Consider the following 23,288-nt stretch of genomic DNA (forward strand, 5'->3'; position numbering starts at 1 on the left):
CACAGCTCAGTGCAAAGAATGCGCACCTTGCCCTGCTCATGGCTCATCCATTAAAGTCGGCGCCTCAGTCACCTGGATGATTACTGGACCACAAAGACGCCCGTCTTGTGCTGACTCCTGCGTCGTCCTTCACTTCGCCTCTTTCTCACGCTTTCATTTGCACTTTCACAGGCCAAACCGCAGTTGTTATTCCGCCTGTGTACACGCTGCTATCAGCCAGACGGCGGTTGGGGGGGTCATTGGCTGAGCCCACGCAACCCGGATCCTGCTGCAGATGAGCCCACACCCACCCACAAAAGCACACACACCAGGTGTTCCTTCATTTTCTTTATTTTTTTAGTAGAGCAAAATGATATTAAATTAAACATGTCCCCAGATTAAAGGCACCTCACACAGTTGGACAGTACACAGTTTTGGAATCGAAAGTGCAAAAGAAGTAAACAAAATGCTAATCCGCTGCTGTTGGGTCAGTTGAGACGTCGTTACTCAGTGTTGCAAGGCCATAAAGTCAACTGTAATGTTTGCCAGGCGCCTTTTATTGTCTCGGTTCAGACTCATGAGAAAAAACAACAGGAGAAGATGGAAAACTTGTACTCACGAATAATTATCAAGTGTTCACTGTATTTCAACAGGTGTACCGTAGGTGTCGTTTTAATTCTTTAACGCATTAAATCATACCTAAAATAATGTCTCAAAGCGGGCTTTGCGTATCTGACAATATTTTTTTGACAATTCCAAGCTAACATCACAAGTCAAAATAGTTCAAAATGGCGGTCAACTCGGTGAATGGAAGCTCTCCGCTCATTGAAAACCACCGGACTTTTGGATCATTGGAATTTGATTTGTGAGGACTATTTTTGATTTCAAAATGTGCTGAAATGTCATTTTACTACTGTAACAATTTGCCTGGTTTGCATGTTCGTCACAGGCAAAAGCAATACAATACAGTACAATAATTTTTCACTGTGTAGCTGTAAAGGAAGCAGTTGCATTGCGGAAATATCAGAAATGCCTTTTTGCACATATCTGCTAAACTTAAAAAAAAAAAAAAAAAAAAAAAAAAAAAAAACTTGGTCCTCAGATTCAGACTGACCACATAACATGCGTTTGACTTAATTGTTTGCTCCCTGTCTGCTCACTCTGCTGCCGCTCCTTTTACACCTTGAGATGGCAAGTTAATTCGCGCAAGGAAGCAAAACAAAATCGCTAGTAGGTGTGCCCTTCAAAATAAACACAACATCACACTTAAATGACCATTATAAATCCACGTAATCCGCACTTTTGTATGCCATGTAATTACAACGAATACATTTTGACAAACATTTATCATACACAACAGAAAACAAACATTACAGGTCGAAGTCAACGGCGTACAGTTTCTTTTATTGTGACAGTCATACCCGGAACCCCTCTTGAATGTAAAACTAACTGACAGTCATTGAGCGGCTCCACCTTTACACCTCGCGCCAGTGGCTTTACAAGGCTGACACCGACCCGGGGAAAGGCTCCATGTGAGCGGCTACTCAACTCAACCCACTCGGTCTTTTTGGGAAACTTTCTATTCCATAAAACGCCTTCCCTATACTGGACCCTATTTTTTTTCTGAACATACGCGAAAGAGAACAACAGGTGGACACGAGTCGCCTCTTCCTAATTTTGCCCTGAAACCTGTTCTGGCTTGTTGGATGGACTGAATCATCATCACCGAGGGAGCGCCTGAATCCAAGCCGACTTTGCGCCCTCCTTTTCGGACACTTTTGCTTCTCGTGGAAACGATTTTATCATCATCTCGGAGCAGCGTACTACGTGTTGAAAGAAAGACACAAAAAAAACTCCCTGGAGTCTACTGGAGGTCCGCAGGTAAAGACGTTTGAGACTTTTTCTTTCTTTCTTTTTTTTTTTTTTCAAAATTAAATGCATATTCTGACATGTTCATATGGTAAACAGGCGAACAAGGCTTCTTTTTTTTAAGTTTTTGAACCCCTTGGGGATTAAATTTGTTAGCGTGTTTTGTTTTTTGTTTTGTTTTTATAATTGAAGTGAAAGCAGTGGTGAATTTTCCAAACTGAGGGTGGGGAGCCTAAAATGGAGTATTAGACACTCCCCAGAGTCCCCAATAGTGTTTTTAATTCTAAATTCACAACAAACTATGTTCGCAAATCACTTGCCATCTTCCAATTAAAATTGATGGCTTACACGTGATTTGATTTGGAAAGAATACTACTTGCTACTTTACTGTTTTGACTCAGTAAATACATAGACAGTCATTTAAAGAAAAACATGGACCACAAGCAACCCGTACCCGATTACCTTTAATTAGGCATTTACAGCACCTTATGTTGATGAGCTCCACAGCTGCCAACAATACTGTCGCTATGCAGTCCTTTCACTGCATCAAAATTGCAAATGGGGAATCGCAAATTGGCAGGTTACTATATTTACAGTATAGTATGGGGATGCATTATAACGAACCAAATTTGTCAAAAAAAATAAATAAATAAAAGAAAAAAACAAGTTTGGGGAAATTCAGAATTATCATAAATGACGTGTTTTGACATATGTTGGGACAATAATAGCAAATGGCACTTTTTTTTCCCTTCAATTTAATGTGGGTATACATGAAAAGGAAGGCACTTGACTTTAATGTCAGTGATCTCATGGTGTGGTTTCCTCACAGTGACAAAGGTTCACAATCACAGGTTTTCACTCGTTGCTGATGCACTGAAGGTGTAAAATATCCGCCTCTCTAAAGCCACACCAAAGTGTCTCTCTAAAGCGAGAATGAAAAGATTAGCAGCTGCTTTTGCGTTGGAAGTTTTTGCAGCATTAAAATGGTCTGAATCAGAGTTGGTTTAAAAGTAAAAAAAAACAAAACAAAAGAAAACATAAAACTAGACATGGGAAATTTGTGGCGGGACGAATTGGAGCGCAGGTTCAACAGCTCCTGTATGGCGTCGGCAAATAGCAACTGCAAATGAATGTGCCAAAAACGTTTTGTAAAATTCTGTTTTTGGCCACTTAAAATTTAAAGCTACTGAACGCAGAAAATTGAATTTCAAATCGCTACCGCCACCTGTTGACGACAAATAAAACTGCACAGTGCACACCCCTTCATCACATACACAATGTGCACACGATGCGACTAAAACATTTTTTAAGATGATTCGTTACATGAATTGACTATGACAAAAATTCAGAGGGATTGTTCCATCTAGGGATGCACCGATAACAATTTTCCGGCGGATCCCCGATCTTTGAAAAAGTCAGACCTGCCGATACCGTTTTTTTTTGTTTGTTTTTTTTCCATTACAAGCAGCATATACCTCCAGTGTTCCAATCTTGTTTTATAGGAAAACGTTGAACAATATCGGCGAAATAATACAAATGGATTGTTTTAACTGCACATGAAGTCGTTCTGTCAAATAAAAATGAAAATCCTGTTAGTCATCGCAGCAGAACAGGACAGTGGCTTGACTTTTCGGACCTCTGAGGAGGGAGATAAGATTGGTGGAAAAGATCGGTTTATTTTTAAGGGATCGGCCAATCACCAATCTTCCAAAATCAAGGAAATCGGGGCCGATAAATCAGCCGACCGATTGATCCCGTCTTATGTTGTCATGTTTATGACTGAAATATGATGACATCACCACATGCCGAATCCATCTGGCTGCACTTCGATCAAATCCCCCAAAAATGTGTTACACCACCTGCGCCACCATTTAGACATGCTTTTTGTGAGTCTAAAATCTATTCTACTTTTTTTGTCACCAAATTGCGACGACTAGTTGTGAGTATCAAATTTCACAAACAGGCAAAACTATACTTGCCCCGGCACGAAAATGAAGATCTGCCCATTTTTACACTGAGCACAGTTTATACTCTCTATTACCAAATTGTCAGGTACATCAATATTGGGGGCTTATGCCATTCGTAATACAGCTTATTCTGCCAAAAAAGAAAACAAGGAAACGTCTAATAGGAAAGTAGTCCATCTGTAAGCCATTGATTTTGAAGTGTAATGAGTTTTTGGGATCATGGTTTGATATATTTAGAGCTGAAACTGTTATGGTAAACTGGGGTGCGCATAAGTGGTGTGCAGGTGCACTGAAAATACAATAAATGCTTGCTTTGTTCCCTGAACACACCGTGACATGCAAATAATGCAACGGACGTGTGACTCACCGCCCTTTTGTGTTGATTCAATTTTGCATAATGAGGAATAGAAACCCCCCCAGTGGCAATTTAAAAACCGCCTGGCCTGACCCTCCTACTTAAGGTGGCAGCAGAGGGTGCGTGTGATGAAGGCTTGATAATAAGCTGGCCTTTGTCCATTCCTGTGTTGTTCTATTGATTGATTTCCGACCCCGGCAGAAACGTCCGCACTCTTTCACCTGCTCCTCCAATTTCCTTAGCTCACATCTACACACATGGAGCGTCGCCATGGTGATGGCAAGAATGCAACATACACACACGCAGCCCAGGGAGCATTCCAGCCATCTTTTTTTTTTTTTTTTTTTTTTTTTTTTCCTTTGCAGGGACTTCACCTTGAGACTCTTTTCGTGCTCATTCCTGCATTTTCTTACACGAGTTTCCACAGGCGCTGAGCCCAGGATATGAAAGTCCGACATGTCAAGCCACACTGTGCGTCATTTTGCTTCTCGGATCGTGTGCGAGCAGCAACAAAGCCTGCCTGCATCTTATCTTGCACTCGCACAACATTGTTGCGCGGCGCGCGTTTCTCACAGTGCAAGCGATTTAAAAGAAGTTTCCAGACCAACATAATTCTTCTTGCTCACCCGCCCACACGTAAACAGGCAAGTCCCGCCGCGGGCATTCTTGGAATAAAACGTTCTAAATGTAACAATGGAGCATTGAGAGGCATTGTGCATGCAAGTGGCATTTGCAGAAATCAATGGGTGAGCAGCTACAGTATTGACAGTGTATTGACATGGTGCATCCTAATGAAATAATGCATCCCAGTAGACATGAACAGTCAATTCAATCATAGGCCTTGTACTGTATTTTTGGATTAAAACATAGTTTATAGGGGCGTGGCAAAACAATTGATTCTCATAAGAATCGCGATTCTCATTTAGTACAATACAGAATTGATTTGAAATGTCCTAAAATCGATTTTATTTAAATTATTTTTTACCGTCTTGCCTTTTGTTTGTGTACTGGGAACGCCGTTCATGTTGTACCCGATTTGGCCACTTAGGGGCAGTGTGGTTCCGTGCGTTCTGATACACAGTTAAGTTGTAGCCAACTTAGAGAGTAGAAGGAAAAAAGTTATGGCAATAAAAGTTGATTTCTATGTAGCGCAGAAAGAGCATATGCTGGTGAGTAATGTTAAGATGCTTCTCTGTATAAATTTCTGAAGCGTTTTGTATGAATAGCCGTTCTTTTCTGGGATAAAAGTGCCGCGAGTAGCGCGCTAATTAGCATTAGCGAGTTAGACTGGACTGGATCATGACAACTATTTGCTCATCTATAAAATGGCAAATTGTGACCAGGATTCAAAAAACAAAATTTGTCAAAATTGGGTTTTGATTCGGTGAATCTTCTAGATATGGTATATGTGTATGTACTGTACAGTATATTATAGAAGTTTACAATACATGTTTATTTAGTCAAACCACTTAACTTGCTAACAGACCATGTAAAATGCGATAGACGGGCTAACAAAACTAGCATCAATGTTGCGGTAGTTGTAACACTTTAAACAATAGATATTTGAACACAAACAGTAGCAACAGACAATATGCCAATTACCTTTATCGTCTGTGGGGGAAAAAATGACTAATGCCTGTATTAACAACAACTGTTTAATTTTTGTGTGTTATTGTTGTGTGTTTTTAGAAAGTACAACATTGTAGCATTCCATTTAAACAACATTTTTGTGGGTCTGGAACGAATTACTGGCATTTCCATTGATTTCATGGGGAAAGATGATTTGAGTGTTTTTGAGTTACAAGCGTGATCGCGGAACAAATTATCTTGTAAGTCAAGGCACCACTGAAAAATGAAAGCACATCATTCTTGTTTACGCTGTTCTAAGCGACATAGCTAGCTTGTTGTCGAACAATGAAAGGGTGAGTTGGGTGTCTTTTCACTCGGTCCTCAAACAATCCGATGACCTTTGAGCCTCATTCAAGCGAGCTGTCAGCACAGCTCAGTGGCGGCGAGACAACAAAGAGCAGCTATTGTGTTGCCCGTTTTGCGCTTCGGCGCTCATGCGCAATCGCACTGACACCACGTTGCCGATGAAGGGAACGTCAGGCGCCCGTGCGAGTCCTTCTCTCAGCTCCCACGTCACATACGCGCGCAGGAAATGCGGGCCCGGGTAAATGCGACGAGGAAATTCTCAGGCTATGACAACACATAAATTGTGTCCTGTTTTTCCACCCTGATGTGGTTTTACTAGATGCCGCCTTTGGTAGGAATTACACATTAAGCCTCCCCATTGTCCTCTTAGTTATTACAGGGGGTCCATCGGTTTACGGGGGTCTCAATATATTATTGCATATCGTTGCTTCTATGTGAAAAACATCCATTTTTATTATTTATTTTTTTACGTTTTTATGTTTTTGGCATTTAATTGAATGCAAAACGTAAAAATATAAAAAATGAAGAAAAAAATGGAAAAAGTCATTTTCACATACAGCAACAATATACCGTACAACGAATATAACTTTATTTAGTAAAATAATTTGTTAATTGATTATAATTAAATTAAGTACAAATAGTATTTTTTTTCATGAGAAGTAATTATTGAATTAATTTGATTATTTTCCGCATTTACAAATTACCAGTCTGTTTAAAAATTGGGGCTCTGAAAGACGACCCGCCAGGCTTCCCATCTGGACTGGTTGCGACTGGGGGAATTGCTCCTTTTCGGGATCAATAAACTCATCTGAATCTGAAAGTCAAATGTGGTCAAGCACAAAAGTTTGCTCTCCATAATTTAAAGGTCAAAGGTTGAATAAGCTATTGAAGTATGTATGTGCCGCTACTCAGAAGCAAAAATGAGTGCAAAATCAGTGTTAATCATAAGCATATTATTATGATATGAACTAAGCCAGCACTTGCTGCCAAGTCATGGATAGAGAACCTTGCTGTGGGGGAGGCATTATGTAAATTAGCCCTACTGTTAAGTCACAATGCGCTAAAATGCAGAAGGTTGGAAATGGGCAGCTCACAAAAAGATTTACATGCTTATTTGACACTTGATGGGTGGGCGGGGCACTCCAGACTACTCTCAACTATTTGTACACAAAAGTGTAAGTTGCATTGTGTTACGAATTCAAGTGGTTTTGTTGGCCTACATTGTTGTCCCCTCTTGTCTCTTCCCCTGCCGTTTCCCGTGACTCGCACGCAGTCTTACGTCTGCCCTTGTCACGAAGATGATGAAGCTCCACTTCCATGGCATGACTCATACAATAACTGAATGTGATGTAAAAACATTTTTTTTTTTTTTTTTTTTTTTTTTACTGGAAAACACCTTATGATTGCCGCGTAGGTCGGAGGCGCGCGTCTTGTCACGCGTGAACGCTTGGTCATGTTTCGGAATGAGTGTAGAAACGCGCACTGCCTTTCTGCAGACACTCGAGCTGGGAAGTGAAAGCGGAGGGGGGAATTCTTTGGCTGAAAGGAGCACGAACAATAGCGTGTCCCTTTGTGTGCACGTGTGGGGGTGTTTGGGTGGTTGTCTTTGTGTGTGTGTGTACGCGTCTGTTTTTCTGCAGTTGTGTGTGTGTTTTAGTCTGTTTCTGTGGATGTCTTTTAAGTGTGTGACAATATGATATATCAATATCGCGATAAATCGTGATACTTTGTCTCCCGAGAGATTATCGATATGCCTACGCAAGTATCGTGATATTTGTGGTTAATATACCGCCACTATAATAACTCCCATTGTTCATTACTAATTGAGCAATAACTTGGCCGGCCGCTAGGGGGAGCACCTCATAAGAATGGCGGGAAAATGGATGGAAGTCGTCAGGCGAAGAAGACTCATGAGCTTACTTTTACTTGTGTAAGACATTTATCTGTCGTTTATAGGGGTGTTAAAAAAATCGATTCGGCAATATATCGCGATACTACAGCACGCAATTCTCGAATCGATTCAATAGCCAGCCGAATCGATTTTTTTAACATCCTTTTTTTTGATGGAAAAATATTCAACAAAACATCTAAATTTCATACCTTAAGCATGGAAGAATGTTATATTAATGGACATTAAGCCTTAATATTTTATTTCAATGGTGTTCAAACATGAAAAAGGTTACAACCTGTTTGTTAAATACAGCGACTCACAGTTATAAAACTGAAGTTTGAGATCAATAAATAATAAATTTTCATACAATTCTTACAGTGTACATATACACGTTTACTGAATGGTATTTTCTAAATTTGAGTAAAAAAAAAAAAAAATCTCAAAAATCGACCTGTAAATTCATATCGGGATTAATCGGTATCGAATCGAATCGTCAGGTACTAGGCAATTCACACCCCTAGTCGTTTATATACGTTTCTATGAAAAATATGTATTATATCTTCAATTTTAAGATGCTAAAACATTTTGTTTTGACTTTTTGAAGCACACAATGTCTAAGGAATATTAATATTGATTTCATTGGATTTAATATGATAATATATTAATATAATATAGTATATAATATCTAATTAATTTATTTACTTTTGTGATGTTACACAAAAAATTGTCACAGTTTATAAAATGAAACAATTGACTATGTAACTGTATGTTGCATGAAAATTTTGTATTTGTTTAAAAAAAAAAAAATACACTAAAGTACTCACTGTCAAGACACCAGTGTTAATATTGTGTTTCAGTGATGGTACAAAAATAAACTCTTTTCTCATTCAAAAAACATCAGTTTATGTCTTGTGTAGTTTTCATCATGTATTATCGTGGATTTATTACCTGACCAATGTATCGATAATCGCGGTGTCGTCAGATTGTGATATAATTGTTGTTGTGAGCCTTATCGCATATCGTATCGTGAGGTACCCAGAGTTTCCCATCTCTCGTGTCTTGTGCATTTCTTCGAAATAGTCAAGCACAATCAATGATTGTACTTGCGCATGTTCACACTTCCACGCCCATCTTCCTGTGGCATGTTTGTGTTGGTCGTGGGAGGCTGCATGTGCACAGTAGCGCGTTGTATCGCCAGGACATTGCCGGCTGTGAGAAGTGACATTAATGTGCGACTTTTCCTCAGCGCATTGAGGCTGACTCTGTAGCGGTGGAAGACGCCAGTGTTGAGTCACCAGCTGGAGTCTGCGTGAGACGCAACGATACGAAACACAAAGCAGCTTTAGGCTGTTTGTTTGTAGGCACACAGGAACCGATCATGCCTTGCTTTGCTCTGTTTCATTTGATTGCTCTCATCACGTGACATGACACCTAATTAAGATTCCCCTTGGAATCCATCTCCATTTATCCATGTTCACTCTATAAATGCATCCATTGAGGCCAGCTTATATGCAGCTAAAGTGTTTTACTGCAACTACAGATGACTGACGGCAGGTGAACGTACTGTAGGTTTACTCTGTCACGGCATCAAACATATCTCAAGAAGAGCCACGCAGGCACGGGGAGAACATGCAAACTCCACCCAGGAAGGCCGAAGCTTGGACTCGATCTTGCCTCCTCAGTACTGTGAGGCAGACATGCTTTCCAGTTATTCACCGTGCCGCCCTGGGGGGTGCATATAGAACATTGTTGTCAAGACAACTGATTTGACTTTCTCTTTAATTCTGTCCGTCACATTGCATGATATTAACTCATTCACTCCCAAAAACGTATACGTTTTTTAGGTTTTTGTTTGCTAGAGTTTTTGTATGAAGGCTTTGATGCAGTTTCTGGCCTGAAGTGGTCGCTTAAAGCAATAGTAGTTATTACAAAAAACAAAAAAAAAGTGTGCTTCATCTGTTTCATGAATGAAACTTTTTTTTTGTAATAACTACCATCGCTTTAAGCTTCCACTTCAGGTCAGAAACTGCATCAAAGCCTTCATACAAAAACTCTAGCAAACAAAAACCTAAAAAACGTATAAATACGTCTTTGGGAGTGAATGAGTTAAATAACCAGAGTGACTCCAAATGGGGACAGTGACTTAAAATGTAGTGTTGTATTGTTAAGGGGTTGTGTTGTAAACGCCCTTGAGCCGGAATTAGTGTGGCAATCAATCAACATACAATCCATTTTAATAATTCAGAACAATGCGCATTCACCGGTGCCTGTTTATCAGCCGCTGGCACAGGCAGTGGACTCGACGGCTCCGTTTTATCAGGTGTGCGTTTCAGGATACGTCGCTAATAAACAATGAAACCGTCTTGACTGCGGTTCCACCAGTGGCTGTCTTATGATGTCAAGAACAGTCGTGGTTCAGTCTTCAACAGCATGCCGGGCCAGCTGCAACACAGACTTTTGGTGTTTTGTTTTTGTTTTTTTTTAAATGTAACTTTGTGGACCGCAAAGCCGTCTGTGATGGAGTAACTTGTGGAGGAAGTGTTTTATCTGCACGTACGTGTGGCTGATTGGTCATATTCACATGATATTCAATGTGTTTCTTTGAAGGGGGAAGTTAAAAAAAATGTAACCACCTTTGTTAGGTTGGCTTTTTGCTAGTTTTTCCATAAAGTAGATTGCTTTAGCTGTCAAAACAAAGTTAACATCTGTAAAATATGAAATACTGTACCAGCTTTACTTGAAAGCTTTTTTCTGTCGGTGCACGATTACTGCTTTCATGGCAGAAGCTGCAGATCAACTGAAAAGTTTTGTCCAAGGAGAACAAAAAAGAAAAGGGGACGATCAACATTTCACACGTTGGCGTGAGCTAAAAAACAACGCAATGCGCTTGTCCTCATGGGAAATGTGGTCTTCTTGCAGGCGTAATATTACCCCTTTTGTCCATATGGGGCCGCCATAATCAACACAAACTGAAAGTTCCTTAGTGTTGCTTTAAATGTTTTCCTCTCCATAAAAAAGCTTATGTGGCTTCATGTTAGATAACTGTGACCAAATTGCTATCAAAATACACGTGCACATCTCTACCTATGCCCACATCCATCTCTAAAAATATCAAAACAATCACACCATTATTACACATTGCGTTTAATCTCGCGGTTCCACTGTCATCTGGACGGGTCGGCGAGTTGGTGGTTAGCACGCTTGCCTCACAGTTCAGAAGTTTGGTGTCAAATCTCCAGCAATTTGGTTACCTCCACATTCCAAAAACGTGAATGTCAGTGCGAATGGTTGTTTGTCTATAATGTGCTCTATGATTGGCTGGCGAACGGTCCAGGGTTCAGGTTATATAAGCTATAGAAAATGGCGGCAAACACTGCAATTTCATTACATTTTTCAAGTGCCAAGTAAACCCATTACTGCCACCTAAAGGACTGGAGTGAAACTGAATCAACAGCTCCTGTTTACGTTTTCTATCCTGCTATGTTTCACTCGACAGAGGTCTGTCCATTTGTTCCCTTCTCGTGCTTCCTGAAGCGGCCCGTGTGAGTCTTATGGTAGAAGAACAGAAACCTGCCAGGGGCTCAAAAATAAAAAAGGAAATCGTTGGAGCGTGTGTGCGTTCAAGTGGAAGAGTGTTTCCATTGATAAGAGCGCGCAGTGTGCGTTTTGAGTGTGAACTCTCATATTGCTCGATAGCGCCGTCAAGATAAAACGCAGGCCTCGGGATAAGAATCGTATCGTTAAAAAAACGTTATTCTGTCAAACCTGTGCAGCCTCGAGATAAGGACGGGCTGTATTATGTAGGATGTAGAAGGAATTCAGATTCTTTGTCTCTGTCGTCGACTCGTACGTCGCTCGTGAGCTTTATCGCGTGCTGGATTAGACGTTTGTCATTTTTTTGTATTGCAGGTCGCACAGATGGAAGCTCCGCTTGCCAAGCGTCTGGCGGGATTGTCTATCTTCATCTTAATCCTCTCGAAAGGTAAGACAACATCACCTCTCTTTTCAGTGCTATTATTATTCTCACTTCTAAGTCAGAATTCTGACTTTAAAGTGAGAATCCTGCCGATATTTTTTTCTCTCTTTTCACTGATCCTAATCCGCTTCCGTACAAAACCAATAAGAGTAGGAAAAAAAAAAAGTAATTTTCTTTTCTTCTTCTCAGTATGAGCATAATTTTGTGTAGTTACTTTCCAATGTGCCAAGTCATCAAAAGAGGATTTGTATAGAACCAATTCATTTTGACTTTTTAGTCTGCACTTTTTTATCCAACTTTAACTTGCCACCTCTATGAACTTTTGTTTCACGTGCACTTTGACAATCAGCGTCATGTCTCCACGCAGCATCATGCGACCGAGACCTGCAATTTTGCGGCACCTGGCGACACGGCAAACGTCCTCTGAGCCTCAGCTTCGACATTTCGCCCGGGTGCGGTCAGGTCAGCATCGCGGCCGACGAGAGCTCGCTGTCCGTCCGCGGGCAGATCGCGGCGCAGTGCCGGCGCTCCGGCCTGCACCGGCTGGACCGCCAGGCGCTCGACTCGGACGGGGAGAGTCGCTTCTGCTTGTACTGGGAGCCGCTGCGGGACCAGCTGAAGTTGCAGGTAATCGGAAGGGCTGGAAATGACTTCGATTTCATAATCACAGTTATTTATGTGACATGCATCATCTTGGTCAAGGGCGATCAAAGCCGATCCGTTATTTAGTTTTGCCAACTAAGCGTTTGCAGTACATTATCAAGAGTGCTATAATATTAGGTAGAATTTAGTTTGGTTTTTTTCCCCGGGTTATAGCGAGGGGAACGCTATAAATAATTTTGCTTAAAATTGTGCAAATTTGCATGTTATGTGGGATCATAACTTCAAAATTGATATTTACATTTTAAGACATTCGTTATTTTTGATGGATCAATTTTTAAGTGGCTCACTGTCTTCTTTCACAATCTTAATTTCTACATTTGTTGAACTGTGGAATTTAAAAAAAAAATGGTTGAAAACATTTTTTAATGTACTTAAAAGTACTCTCCAGTTCGCTTTCTTTCCATTACCAAATACTTTAAAATTGACCATTTAAAAACAATGTATCATGATTTTTATAACCACAGCCCAGCCCCCTCCCCCCTTTGGCAAATTGGTTGCCGAGCCGCGAAAAACATGTAGGCACCTTATCCGTGGTGGCAAAAAGTTGAGGACCACTGCTCTCGTCTATGCACAGTGCATTTTTTCCCACAATGAAAACATATGACTGAGCTGTGTAGTGAATTGAGCCAATCAGAAGCATGCTGGTGCCTCAATGGATGCAATGTACAGTGATGGACACATATTCTAAAACTCTGTTTGAAACCACAGAGTGCATCACTCTTGTTTTGTTTTCAGTCATTGCATGGAAATGAAATTGACGCATGACTCATTCCACAATGTTTTATATATATATATTTTTTTTTTATTATTATTTTTTTACAATTTAATTACTGTCACCAAAAACAAAACCGGAAGATGTAAACAACACATTAGCAAAAATGGGCAGCCTCCAAAATAGATGAAGTGATCACTGAAGTTGTTTGTTGCTCATAGGTGGGAGTGAAGAACTTCACCCTTTGTTGGCCCAGCGGCACGCCCGACTCGTGTTGCACGTACCTGTCGTACGGCTCCAACGCGCCCGAGGCCCCCTACGGCATCGCGAACGGGACGATCGAGAATGACGTCATCACCGATAAAACGCTGACGGCCTACACGTTTGGCGGGAGCCCTGTCAAATGCGGTGAGACGAGGCCGATCTTATTTGTCAATTACTATTCAAAGATTTACAGTTACATTTTTTTTAAGTTTAATTTTTGTGGTTTTTTTTGTAGCCACCTTCTGTCCCAAGCAGAGTCGTGGACACGCCCAAGTCAACATGTAATTTCCTCCCTCCATTTCCTTTGCATTTTGAGTAACATGGCAACTATTTTTATGTCAAAACACTTTGCCATATGATTTTGTTTTAATAGCTGTGCATTTGGAAGTCTGTGTGACAAAAATATCCAAATTAACCTGGCCAGTAGTGATAAAAGCTTGGGAAAATCACGGTTGGCAGTTAAAATGACAGTGTTGCATGCGTTTGTGCTTATGTGTTTAGGACCCACCAGGCTTCTGTGGAGCTTTTCTGTGCCCTCAGTTTGGAGGTGGAGCTCAAGGATGACTTCAGAGGCATTAATATCAGCTCGCCTGTGAGTCAAACATAAGAAAAGTAAAGCTGAGTACTTGTTGCATTCGTGGATGTGATGAGAAGATAACAAAACGCTCACGGACTGTTGTTTGATCAGAGCACTCTAGTGCCAGAAACAGATATTATGCAGTTTATCACTCTGTTGTACAGCGCCACCCAGTGATTAAAATGAAATTACAGACAATTCAGTGAAGTGAAAGCTGATCTTTTGCACCAAGTTAGTGTCGGCATATAGTTTTATGTGGGGTGTGGAAATTGTAATACCGTAATGAAACATATTTCTTTCTTTTTTTTCTTTTTTTTTCTTCTTTTTTTAAATATTGTCGGTAATACCGAGTTCCATCTTCTGTTAGTGTAAATGTTTATTAATTAATTAGTTAAGGAAGTAACAGTTATGCTTGAAAAAAGCTACTATTTCTGTATATTTATTTTATTTTTAGATTAATGAAATTCTATGTACTGTAAGTTTTATTAGTAATTTTAGTTAATAATAATAATATTTTCAACTATGAAAAATATGTATTTAAATTATTTTGTATTATGTATCAATTTTGATTTTATTTAAATTTAATAATAATCACATTTTTATTTTTTTATTTTAAATATATTTTTATCCTAATAAACTAATACTTCGTTTATTAGTTTTTATCTTTCTTTGATGTTAATTTTGTCTTTTGAATGTATTTAAGGTCATAGATGTTATTTTCACCTGTATTTATTTTATTTTTTATTCCAATGTTTTAAACATAATAAAATCATATTTACGTTTTGTTTTCCAGCATGTGGAAGGCACTGCCCCAGAGACCACCACCATCATCCACCTTCCCCCGGCTTTGAAGCAAGCTGCAAAGAACAGCAGCAAAGTTCTCTACACTTTCTTCAAAAACAATTCCATGTTCCAGGTGATCCCCGGTTTTCTGACACTATAAAACTACAGTACAGCATCTATAACATAGAGGTGGCGTTGAATATTGTGTGCCTTGCAGGAGGGTCTGACGGAGGTGAGGGTCCTTGACGAAGTGGTCGAAATCTCCATTGAGAATGAAGTCATTCAGAACCTGGCTCAGCCAATCAAGATTGACTTCCACCATGACGTCATCCATGTACGTTTGCTACACAGTAACACTTCTAACTCTGGAATTGTTGTTCCCCTGTTAAAACATTATATATATATTTTTTTTTTTAATCACCCCATGAAAATCATTTTTAATTTTTAATCATTCCAGAAAACACAATCAAGGATGTGCGTCTCGTGGGACACAAGGAAAGGTGGGAGAAACTTTCTGTCTCTTTCAAATGACTTTATTAGTGTCTCGCCTCCAATAATGTGTTTTCGACCTCAGAAATGACTGTTACCATGACAATGTGATACCATTTGGAAAACAAAAATGCTTTTGTAAAAATAAATGGAGCAAACGAAGGCCTCCTATTGTATTTTGGTGCTCATTGTGTCCCTTTGAACGATGCAGAAGAATGTATTAAGTTTTGTGCGTTTGTGTAGATCCGATGAAGGTGAAATGGTCGGTGGAGGGTTGCAAGACGCATCGGAGAGGATCGAAGCACACCCAATGCCTCTGCGACCACCTGACCTACTTCTCAGTGCTGGTGGTGAGACATGGGCGTACATGTATTGCAATGCATATGCATTCGTGGTGCAGCGGATCACAAAAGTCACAGCTCAGATCGGATCACGGATTTGTGCCACGGATCGGATCGTTTTTTGGATCAGCAAAAAAAAAAAAAAAAGATAAATAGTACAGTACTTTATCTACATTTATTTTGTAAAATGCTTTTTCTCATTAAATTAAATTTTTTAAAAATTCAAAATGTCTAATATAGCCATTTAGGATTTACTGTCTTCATTTATTTTGTCAGATGCTTTTTCCCCATTAAATTAAATACAAAATCTATTCAAAATGTCTAATATAGCTGTTTAGGATTTAGGAACACAACTTTAAGTATGATATGATATCATGATCTAAATGGCTATGGTTGATGTTTTGAGTTTAATGTTTATCTTTAATAGCTAAAAATGTTTTTATATAATAAATTAAGACAACGTTCCATTCATCTTTACTTTAATGAACTCAACTTTATTTATAAAGCATTTTAAAACAAACATTGCTGTATACAAACTGCTGTACATGAAACAGAAATTGGTCATGCAGTAAAAGAAAAAAAAAAATTGAGTATACATTTTTTTTGTATACAAGTAAATACATTTTACATCAGTAAATTTATGACAAGCTGAGTAAATAAATAAATACATAGATAAATAAATAGAATACATCAGATTCATAGCACAAAAGTGTAATTTAAGGCACATTGCCATCCTTTAAACATGAAGAGTGAATTACAAAGTAGCTTTGGTCCAGAATATTGAAAAATAAGCCAGTTTCCACGTTAACAGCTGTCAAACTCATTTACAGCTACAAGCCAGGCATCCGTAGCTGCATGCTAGTCAGTAGCCACTTACATCGGAGATATCTGCCATGTCATACAATGACGACGTAATTAATTAGCATGTTTTTTTGTTTTGTTTCGTTTTTTTTGTTTTGTTTTTTTATCATCCTAAATTAGTGATTGAATATCAGTCCGGGAGAACGTTGTGTTGATGTTGGTCACAACTTTAATGCCAATCGAAAACTATGAACATCTAAAAAGGAAGTCAAGCTGTCCATCATGCCACCACGTGGGCCACTTTCAAAGCAATTGTCTACTAAGGCTATTTACATTGCTATCAATGGAATTGAAATCCGTAAAGACGGAGGTGATCCGAACTGACCATGGAACAAATGCTGATCCATTGCACCACTGATACACATATAAACGTGCCGGAGAGCCTACTTGCAGTTATCTCGTGTTTCCGGCACCAGCAACTGGAGCCTCGCCCGGTGCGCCACCTGCTGGCTCTGACTGCCATTACGTCTGTGGGCTGCGCCTTGTCTTTCCTGAGTGGCATCGTTCTCATCGTCTTCCTCTGCAAGAGAAGGTCTTTTTTTTTTTTTTTTTTTCTGCAGGAAGTGGTTTGTGAGAAAGAATTCTGAAACCAGATGTCCTCTCCCCATCCTTGTACAGGCGAGCCAAGGATCCGTCCACACCCATCCACCTGGGCCTGGCCGTGTCGCTCACCTTTCTCAACCTGCTCTTCTTCTTCACCGGCGTCCTGGCCAACGTGGGAGGCGAGGACCTGTGCGTCCTGGTGGGCGCCGGCCTTCATTACTTCCTGCTCAGCGCCTTCTCCTGGATGGGCATGGAAGTGTTCCACACCTTCTGGCTGGTCTACGTGGTCTTCAGACCCTCCCCGAAAAAATGCCTGTGGAATCTGCTCGGCTTCGGTGAGCGTTTTCCTCACTTGCTTGCCACAAAAAGGATTGTTGGAAGAAGCTGTTTAATGTTTAGTGCTCCATGATGACATTTCAGGCCTGCCGGCCGTCCCCGTCGTTGTCCTGGCCGCCGGGGTTGGTGACATCTACGGCCTGAGGGAGGTGGAGTCAAGCGAAGACAAAGGCAACCCGTACCGGATGTAAGCCTCCGGTCATAAATGGTGTACAAATACGGTGGTGCCTTGAGATACAAGTGATGCGACTTACATATGTGTTTTGGCATAAAAACATATTTTAATGTTTTTTCCCAGGTTGAGTCAAAATGAACCCAAATTGGGTCAAAACGGGAAAGACACAACTGCTTAGGTTCATCATTGAAACCAAAATGTTGGGTTCAATAAATAACCCAGTAAAACAATAAAAAAAAAAAAAAAAAAAAGTGTTGTTTTGCAAAAAGCAACTCAAAAAATGTGTTTTTGGTTGTAAAAATGATTAACAAGCTATAAAACTGTTGGGTCAACAATAACCCAATTTGGGTCAAAGCTTCTTGGGTCAATTTGACCCATTTTGGGGAGTTGTTTTGTACAAAACTGGGTCAATGTAATTATTATTATTATTATTGTTATTGGGGGGGGTTGTACATAACCTAAAAAGTTGTGTGAAAATGAGCCGTATAGACTCGTTCCAACTATTAGATTGCATTGCACATTTTAGTTAACGTCTGACTGGTCAAATTCAGATAAAAGCTTAAAATCCATATAAAATTATTGCCTGTCTTTGCGATATGCATATTGCATGGGCTAATATTGCAATATCGATATGTTTTTCAATATATTGTGCAGGCGGTAACTCCTGTAAGACGTAAAAACGGCAACAACTCCTTAACTCTAAGGGAGACACATTGTTTTTTGTTTTTATTGTTGCAATTTACCGTTCTAAAGAGTTCCAATAATATGTTGATGACATCTTGTGATCCAAATACACAAGAATAAAGAATTAGAGAGATGTCATGCAGACGGCAAGTACGTGACAAGTGAGGCAGAGCTGGAGCATTTCGACAAAGCAAGCCTGCTCTGTTGCCAACTTGGCAACCTTCCAACCCATCTATTGACTTTTTTTTTTTTTTTTTTTTCTTACCATGAACAAAGAATCTAGACTTTTTGTGACGTTATCGGACACTTCCCTTGAGCAGGAGATGTTTGCACCCTCTACTTCCAGACTGTAAATGAATTGCACATGTGTGAAGTCAATCCTTTTGATATTATGATATAATATATCTATTATTATGATGGTGATAATTTTGTCCTTCACGAGCTTCTTCTTCTTGTTGTTGTTGTTGTTGTTGTTGTGTGTTTCCAGGTGCTGGATGAAGGCCAACCCGAAGGCCTTGCTGGCTCAGCACCTCACCAACACCACCGTGCTGGCGGCGCTGGTGTCGGCGGGCGTGGTGATGCTCCTCCTGGTCTACCGGGAGATTCGCACCCGGGACGAATGGCGAAAGAACCGCGTGGCCTTCCTCAGCATCTGGGGCCTCAGCTGTCTGTTCGGCACCAGCTGGGGTCTCGCCTTCCTCGACTTCGGACCGTTTTCAGACGTTATCCTCTTCCTCTCCTGTTTCCTCAATTCATTCCAAGGTATTTCGCCAAAGGAGGCAGGAGTTGCTTTTTTATTTTTTATTTGTTCAAGCTTTTTTATTATTATTATTATTTTTTTACGGGAGCTGCGACTGAATATAGTCAGTCATGAGTGTTCGCTGTTGCCCAAAGGGAGCAGCAGGCCATTGTATCAGTGTGGGAAGGTCCCAAAGAAGACTGACGGTGTCAGTGGCGCCTGGCAGGAGAAAAGGCGACTTCCTCTCACGTGCTTTGCTGCACTGATTCGAAATTGTGTTCTGCTACGTCCTGCACTGTCGAGTGGCCCTCACTCTTGTGAATTTTCACTGCAGGCTCCCCCATTTGGATGGAATTTTACCAATACATCTTTGCTTTGTTTTCTTTCTTTTATTTTGAAAACTATCGCTACAACCAGCTAAAAACATAAAAACAAATCCACGCTTTCATAAAATAATTGCCAAGTCGTTTTTTCAGATTTTGTGGAGATGATTTAAGGGGGGGGGGGGGGGATATTTTTTTTTGTGCAAAATATAAATCAATCGACACAATCCAAACTCAGATAATTCATTTCTAAATTGACAGGAATTCATCTTAAAACACTGAAAACCCCAAATATGAAACACCCAAAATGAATAAAATACATTTTGCCACCCTCTTAAAATAAAATAATTTCCTAAGTTATTTTATTTATTTATTTATTTATTTATTTATTGCCTAAATCATGTCGTTATGATGCAGATGGTTGAATTTTTTGTGTTCCCTGAAGAATCTTAAAAAAAAAAAAAAAAAAAAAGACTTAAGCAATTATTTTAAGAAGGCATCAATTTTAAAGCCATTTTGACTTCGCTCCCGGCTGTTTTACTGGATTTTGGCTGATTTTGTAAGGCCCACAGAATATTGTGTTCTATTGCTATAAAAACATGGAACCTTCCAAAAGAAAGATTAGAGTCTCTTCTTGCATCAGGAAAAAAAAAAAAAAAAGTATTTTTCTATCTGTTTCCATTTTGCAGCAATTAGCATTAGAATATAGCAAAGTTTCATCATTATTCACAAATCTGTTTCAAGCTGTGGGGGAAACAACTTGTTTCCCAGCTTGCCCTGGTTGATATCTTATACTCGACTGCCATCTGCTGGCCATTTTTGTAATAACGTCATTGCTTCATGCATTCTCTTCAGTTCAGAGGCTGCATCAAAGCCTTCTGTATGCTATAGCATTAAAAAAAACATGTAAAAAACGTAGAAATACATCTTTGGCATGGTCTACTTGAAAACAAACATCATCTCGGGATTTAGTCCAATACTAAACTTTAACCACATTTTGTAAACGGATTGGCGACCTGTTGGAAATATGTTGGGCAATCGTCGCACTTTTCCTCCATCTTGTGATGGCCTGAACGTGGCTGACGTGTTCTCTGCAGGCTTCCTGCTGATGCTGAGGTTTTTCATGCTGGACTGGATGCGCAAGCGTGCGGTGAGGATCAACAAGTCGCCTGCCAAGGTTTGTCACGTGCCTGCGTCGCCCTCCACCCTCAGTCAGGAACCTCTGGAACCGCTTTGTCCCACTTCTTGATGCCTCCCCGCCTTTAACTATTATAGACATCCACACTCAGGTAAAATAACGGCCCGGAGCCGACATCTCTCCTTTACTGAGCACACCTAGACTGGCTCTAGTTGTAGATTTTATTTTATTTTATTTTTTTAATTCTAAGCTGGAAACAAATTTTGAAGCTTTATTTCCAGATAGAGGAAAATGTTATTACACTGATATTTTCTCCTGACTGTTTGGTGAAATAGAAATTTAATTTCTGCTTTGGACCTTAGCTAAGCTTTGATTTATTTTTTTTTATTTTATTTTGATTTTAATTTTGTACAGTTTTCAAGTAGCACTTTAGATGTTCTCTTTTTTTGTATGACGTCCTTGCGTGAGAAATAATTGTTCAATATTTTTGTCAACTTTTCCTGCGTGAAATCTTGTCACTGGACAACACATTATCTTTAAGCTGGATGGTTTTTGTTTTTTTGTTTTTTGTTTTTTTTTAATCACACAATTTGGAGATACTGCATATTCTTTTCTGTTGGACAGAAAAACTGTATTCCTTCATATCACGGCTGGAAATGATGACTTAACTGACCTTTGGTTTCAACTCGGCAGCATGCGGTACAAAAGCCCCATTTGAAATTGTTTTATTTCTTTTCGTGAAAAATATTCTCAGGCCAAATAAATTGCCTTTATAGTTTTCTGGCATGACATTTGCTAGGCAATTCTGTCTCATGAATCCATGCCTGAAAAGACACAAATGGAACACTACCTGACCTGTCATTTTGACCGAACTCAAAATATGCCCAGAATGTTATGAAAATTCCTCTAGGATTTTTTCTTTTTTTTCTTTGTAAAAGTCAGCACCATTAAGCCAATTCCACTTGCATACCTCAATAATTTCCCATGTGAAGATCACACACACACACACATTTTGTTTTAAGTGACCAAATTAATTATTTTCATTTTCCAAATGTCCTTAAAAGGCAAACTTGTACGAGAGATTTCATCTGATTTATGCCAAATTTGAAGCTTGTAGGCAGACGATGCTAAATTGTGGGACGGTTTCATTGCTTGTGGGTGGAGGAAGACAAGTTTGATGACCAGCCATGAAACATCTAAATATCTAATATTTTCAGGTCAATTATTGAAATATTTAAGGAAGTAAATGATGTGAATTATTAAATGTTTCTTCCAAATCATTTATTCATTCATCAGTCATTATTATGAGAGCACAAAATGGAGGCTACTGTTTTTAAAAGAATGATGATCACAACCTAAAATGGGGCAAAAGACTTTGAAAGAACGTTATTCAAAAATATTCAAACAAGTGTTTCATATGACGTTATATAAAATCTATGTTAAGTCATGTGTTTTGAATTAATCCTCTTGTGAAAATTGTTTCTGTGGTACACCCAAAAATGTGTTTTGGGTCTAAATAGTTTTGAAAATTTATGTGGGTAGCCCAAGACATTTTTGTTTTGTTTTTTACATTTTTTTTTTTACGTGTTTCTCTTTTCTTTTTAAACTTTGCAAACTGTCCAATATGACATAATAAGAGGGTTATGTTGCAAAGTCTCGACTTGTAAAAGTGCCACAAATGGAAGTGGTCTGTTTCTGAGTCAAATCCTGATTTTTATGTTGAAATGAATGTGACCCATCAGCAACCAAGTGATTTTTTTTTTGATTTTTTTTTTATAGCTACTGTGACGTTTGCACTTTGTTTCTCCATTCTCCAACTGTATTGCCATTCAGGTTGTTGTGAATATTGTTTTTTTGTTGTTGTTGTTGGATGTACAGAAAATTGAGTCTAAAAATAAATCATTTTGATTGTTTAAAAACACGAAAGTGTGGTTCTCTCACAATTCTGTTTCTTATGAAGAATAAAAGTTGATCTTACTTCCTGGAATTGTCACTGACTTGACAGCAACCTCCGTGCGAACTTGAGTGTATGTTATTTTTACCCTCCACTTTATCTCCACCGCCAACTATAGCGGACATGCTCTGATAAAACGAACTCCTAACTTCAGGAGCACACACAAGATGGCTGCCGAGGCCTCCGAGTCACCTGAATGTGACCTGAAGAACAACTGTGAGTGCAAAATGGTCCCGGGCTTGGTTCAGTGGATGCCAACGCAATCTTTTGCACGGCATGTGACACTTTGCACCAGCGTGATAATTACTTTGGCCATTGCGGGACCACTCTAATTGTTTGCCTTTTCGTCACATGCTAGTAGCAGTTGTTTATCTAACCATTATTCAAAATGTTTAGTTGAATTTTGTATTCTATTTTAGCCATTTATCAGTCTCATCAATGTCAAATAGTTGCCCATGTTGCCAGGCAACTGCACCAGTGGCAAATTATTTTTTTGTTTAATATTTATGTTTCTCAATTTAATTTGATTTAAATAGAATTATGTATGATTTTAGATGTCTAGCTATTAATATATAGTACAGGTGTAGGGTTGTTGGGGGAGGGGGTGAACGAATTTAATCAAAAATTGGTCACAACATAAGTTACGATTATTAAAAAATTTAATTTTAAAATATTCAAGAATCAAGATATGTTCTGTTTCATTTTATTCAAACAAAATGTGTTTTTATTTGTTG

General features: G+C 39.3%; 1 protein-coding gene across 2 annotated transcripts; it reads left to right on the forward strand.

Annotated features, from left to right (window-relative positions):
• The first annotated feature begins 1,465 nt into the window (after positions 1-1,465).
• On the forward strand, positions 1,466-22,526 carry adgrg1 (adhesion G protein-coupled receptor G1). Of its 2 annotated transcripts, none has more exons than XM_077520172.1 (15): positions 1,466-1,860; positions 11,906-11,978; positions 12,340-12,599; positions 13,569-13,755; positions 13,847-13,892; positions 14,113-14,203; positions 14,982-15,104; positions 15,189-15,305; positions 15,429-15,471; positions 15,704-15,810; positions 17,079-17,194; positions 17,281-17,540; positions 17,626-17,728; positions 18,888-19,162; positions 20,560-22,526. In XM_077520172.1, the coding sequence occupies exons 2-15, from the start codon at positions 11,915-11,917 to the stop codon at positions 20,709-20,711; spliced, it is 1,944 nt and encodes a 647-aa protein (XP_077376298.1). In that variant the 5' UTR covers positions 1,466-1,860; positions 11,906-11,914; the 3' UTR covers positions 20,712-22,526. The 2 variants fall into 2 exon arrangements, with proteins under 2 accessions (XP_077376298.1, XP_077376297.1); XM_077520171.1 differs by lacking the exon at positions 1,466-1,860 and adding an exon at positions 5,288-5,339.
• The last annotated feature ends 762 nt before the right edge of the window (positions 22,527-23,288 follow it).

The sequence above is a fragment of the Festucalex cinctus genome, chromosome 4, assembly GCF_051991245.1.
Source record: "Festucalex cinctus isolate MCC-2025b chromosome 4, RoL_Fcin_1.0, whole genome shotgun sequence".
NCBI lineage: Eukaryota > Metazoa > Chordata > Actinopteri > Syngnathiformes > Syngnathidae > Festucalex > Festucalex cinctus.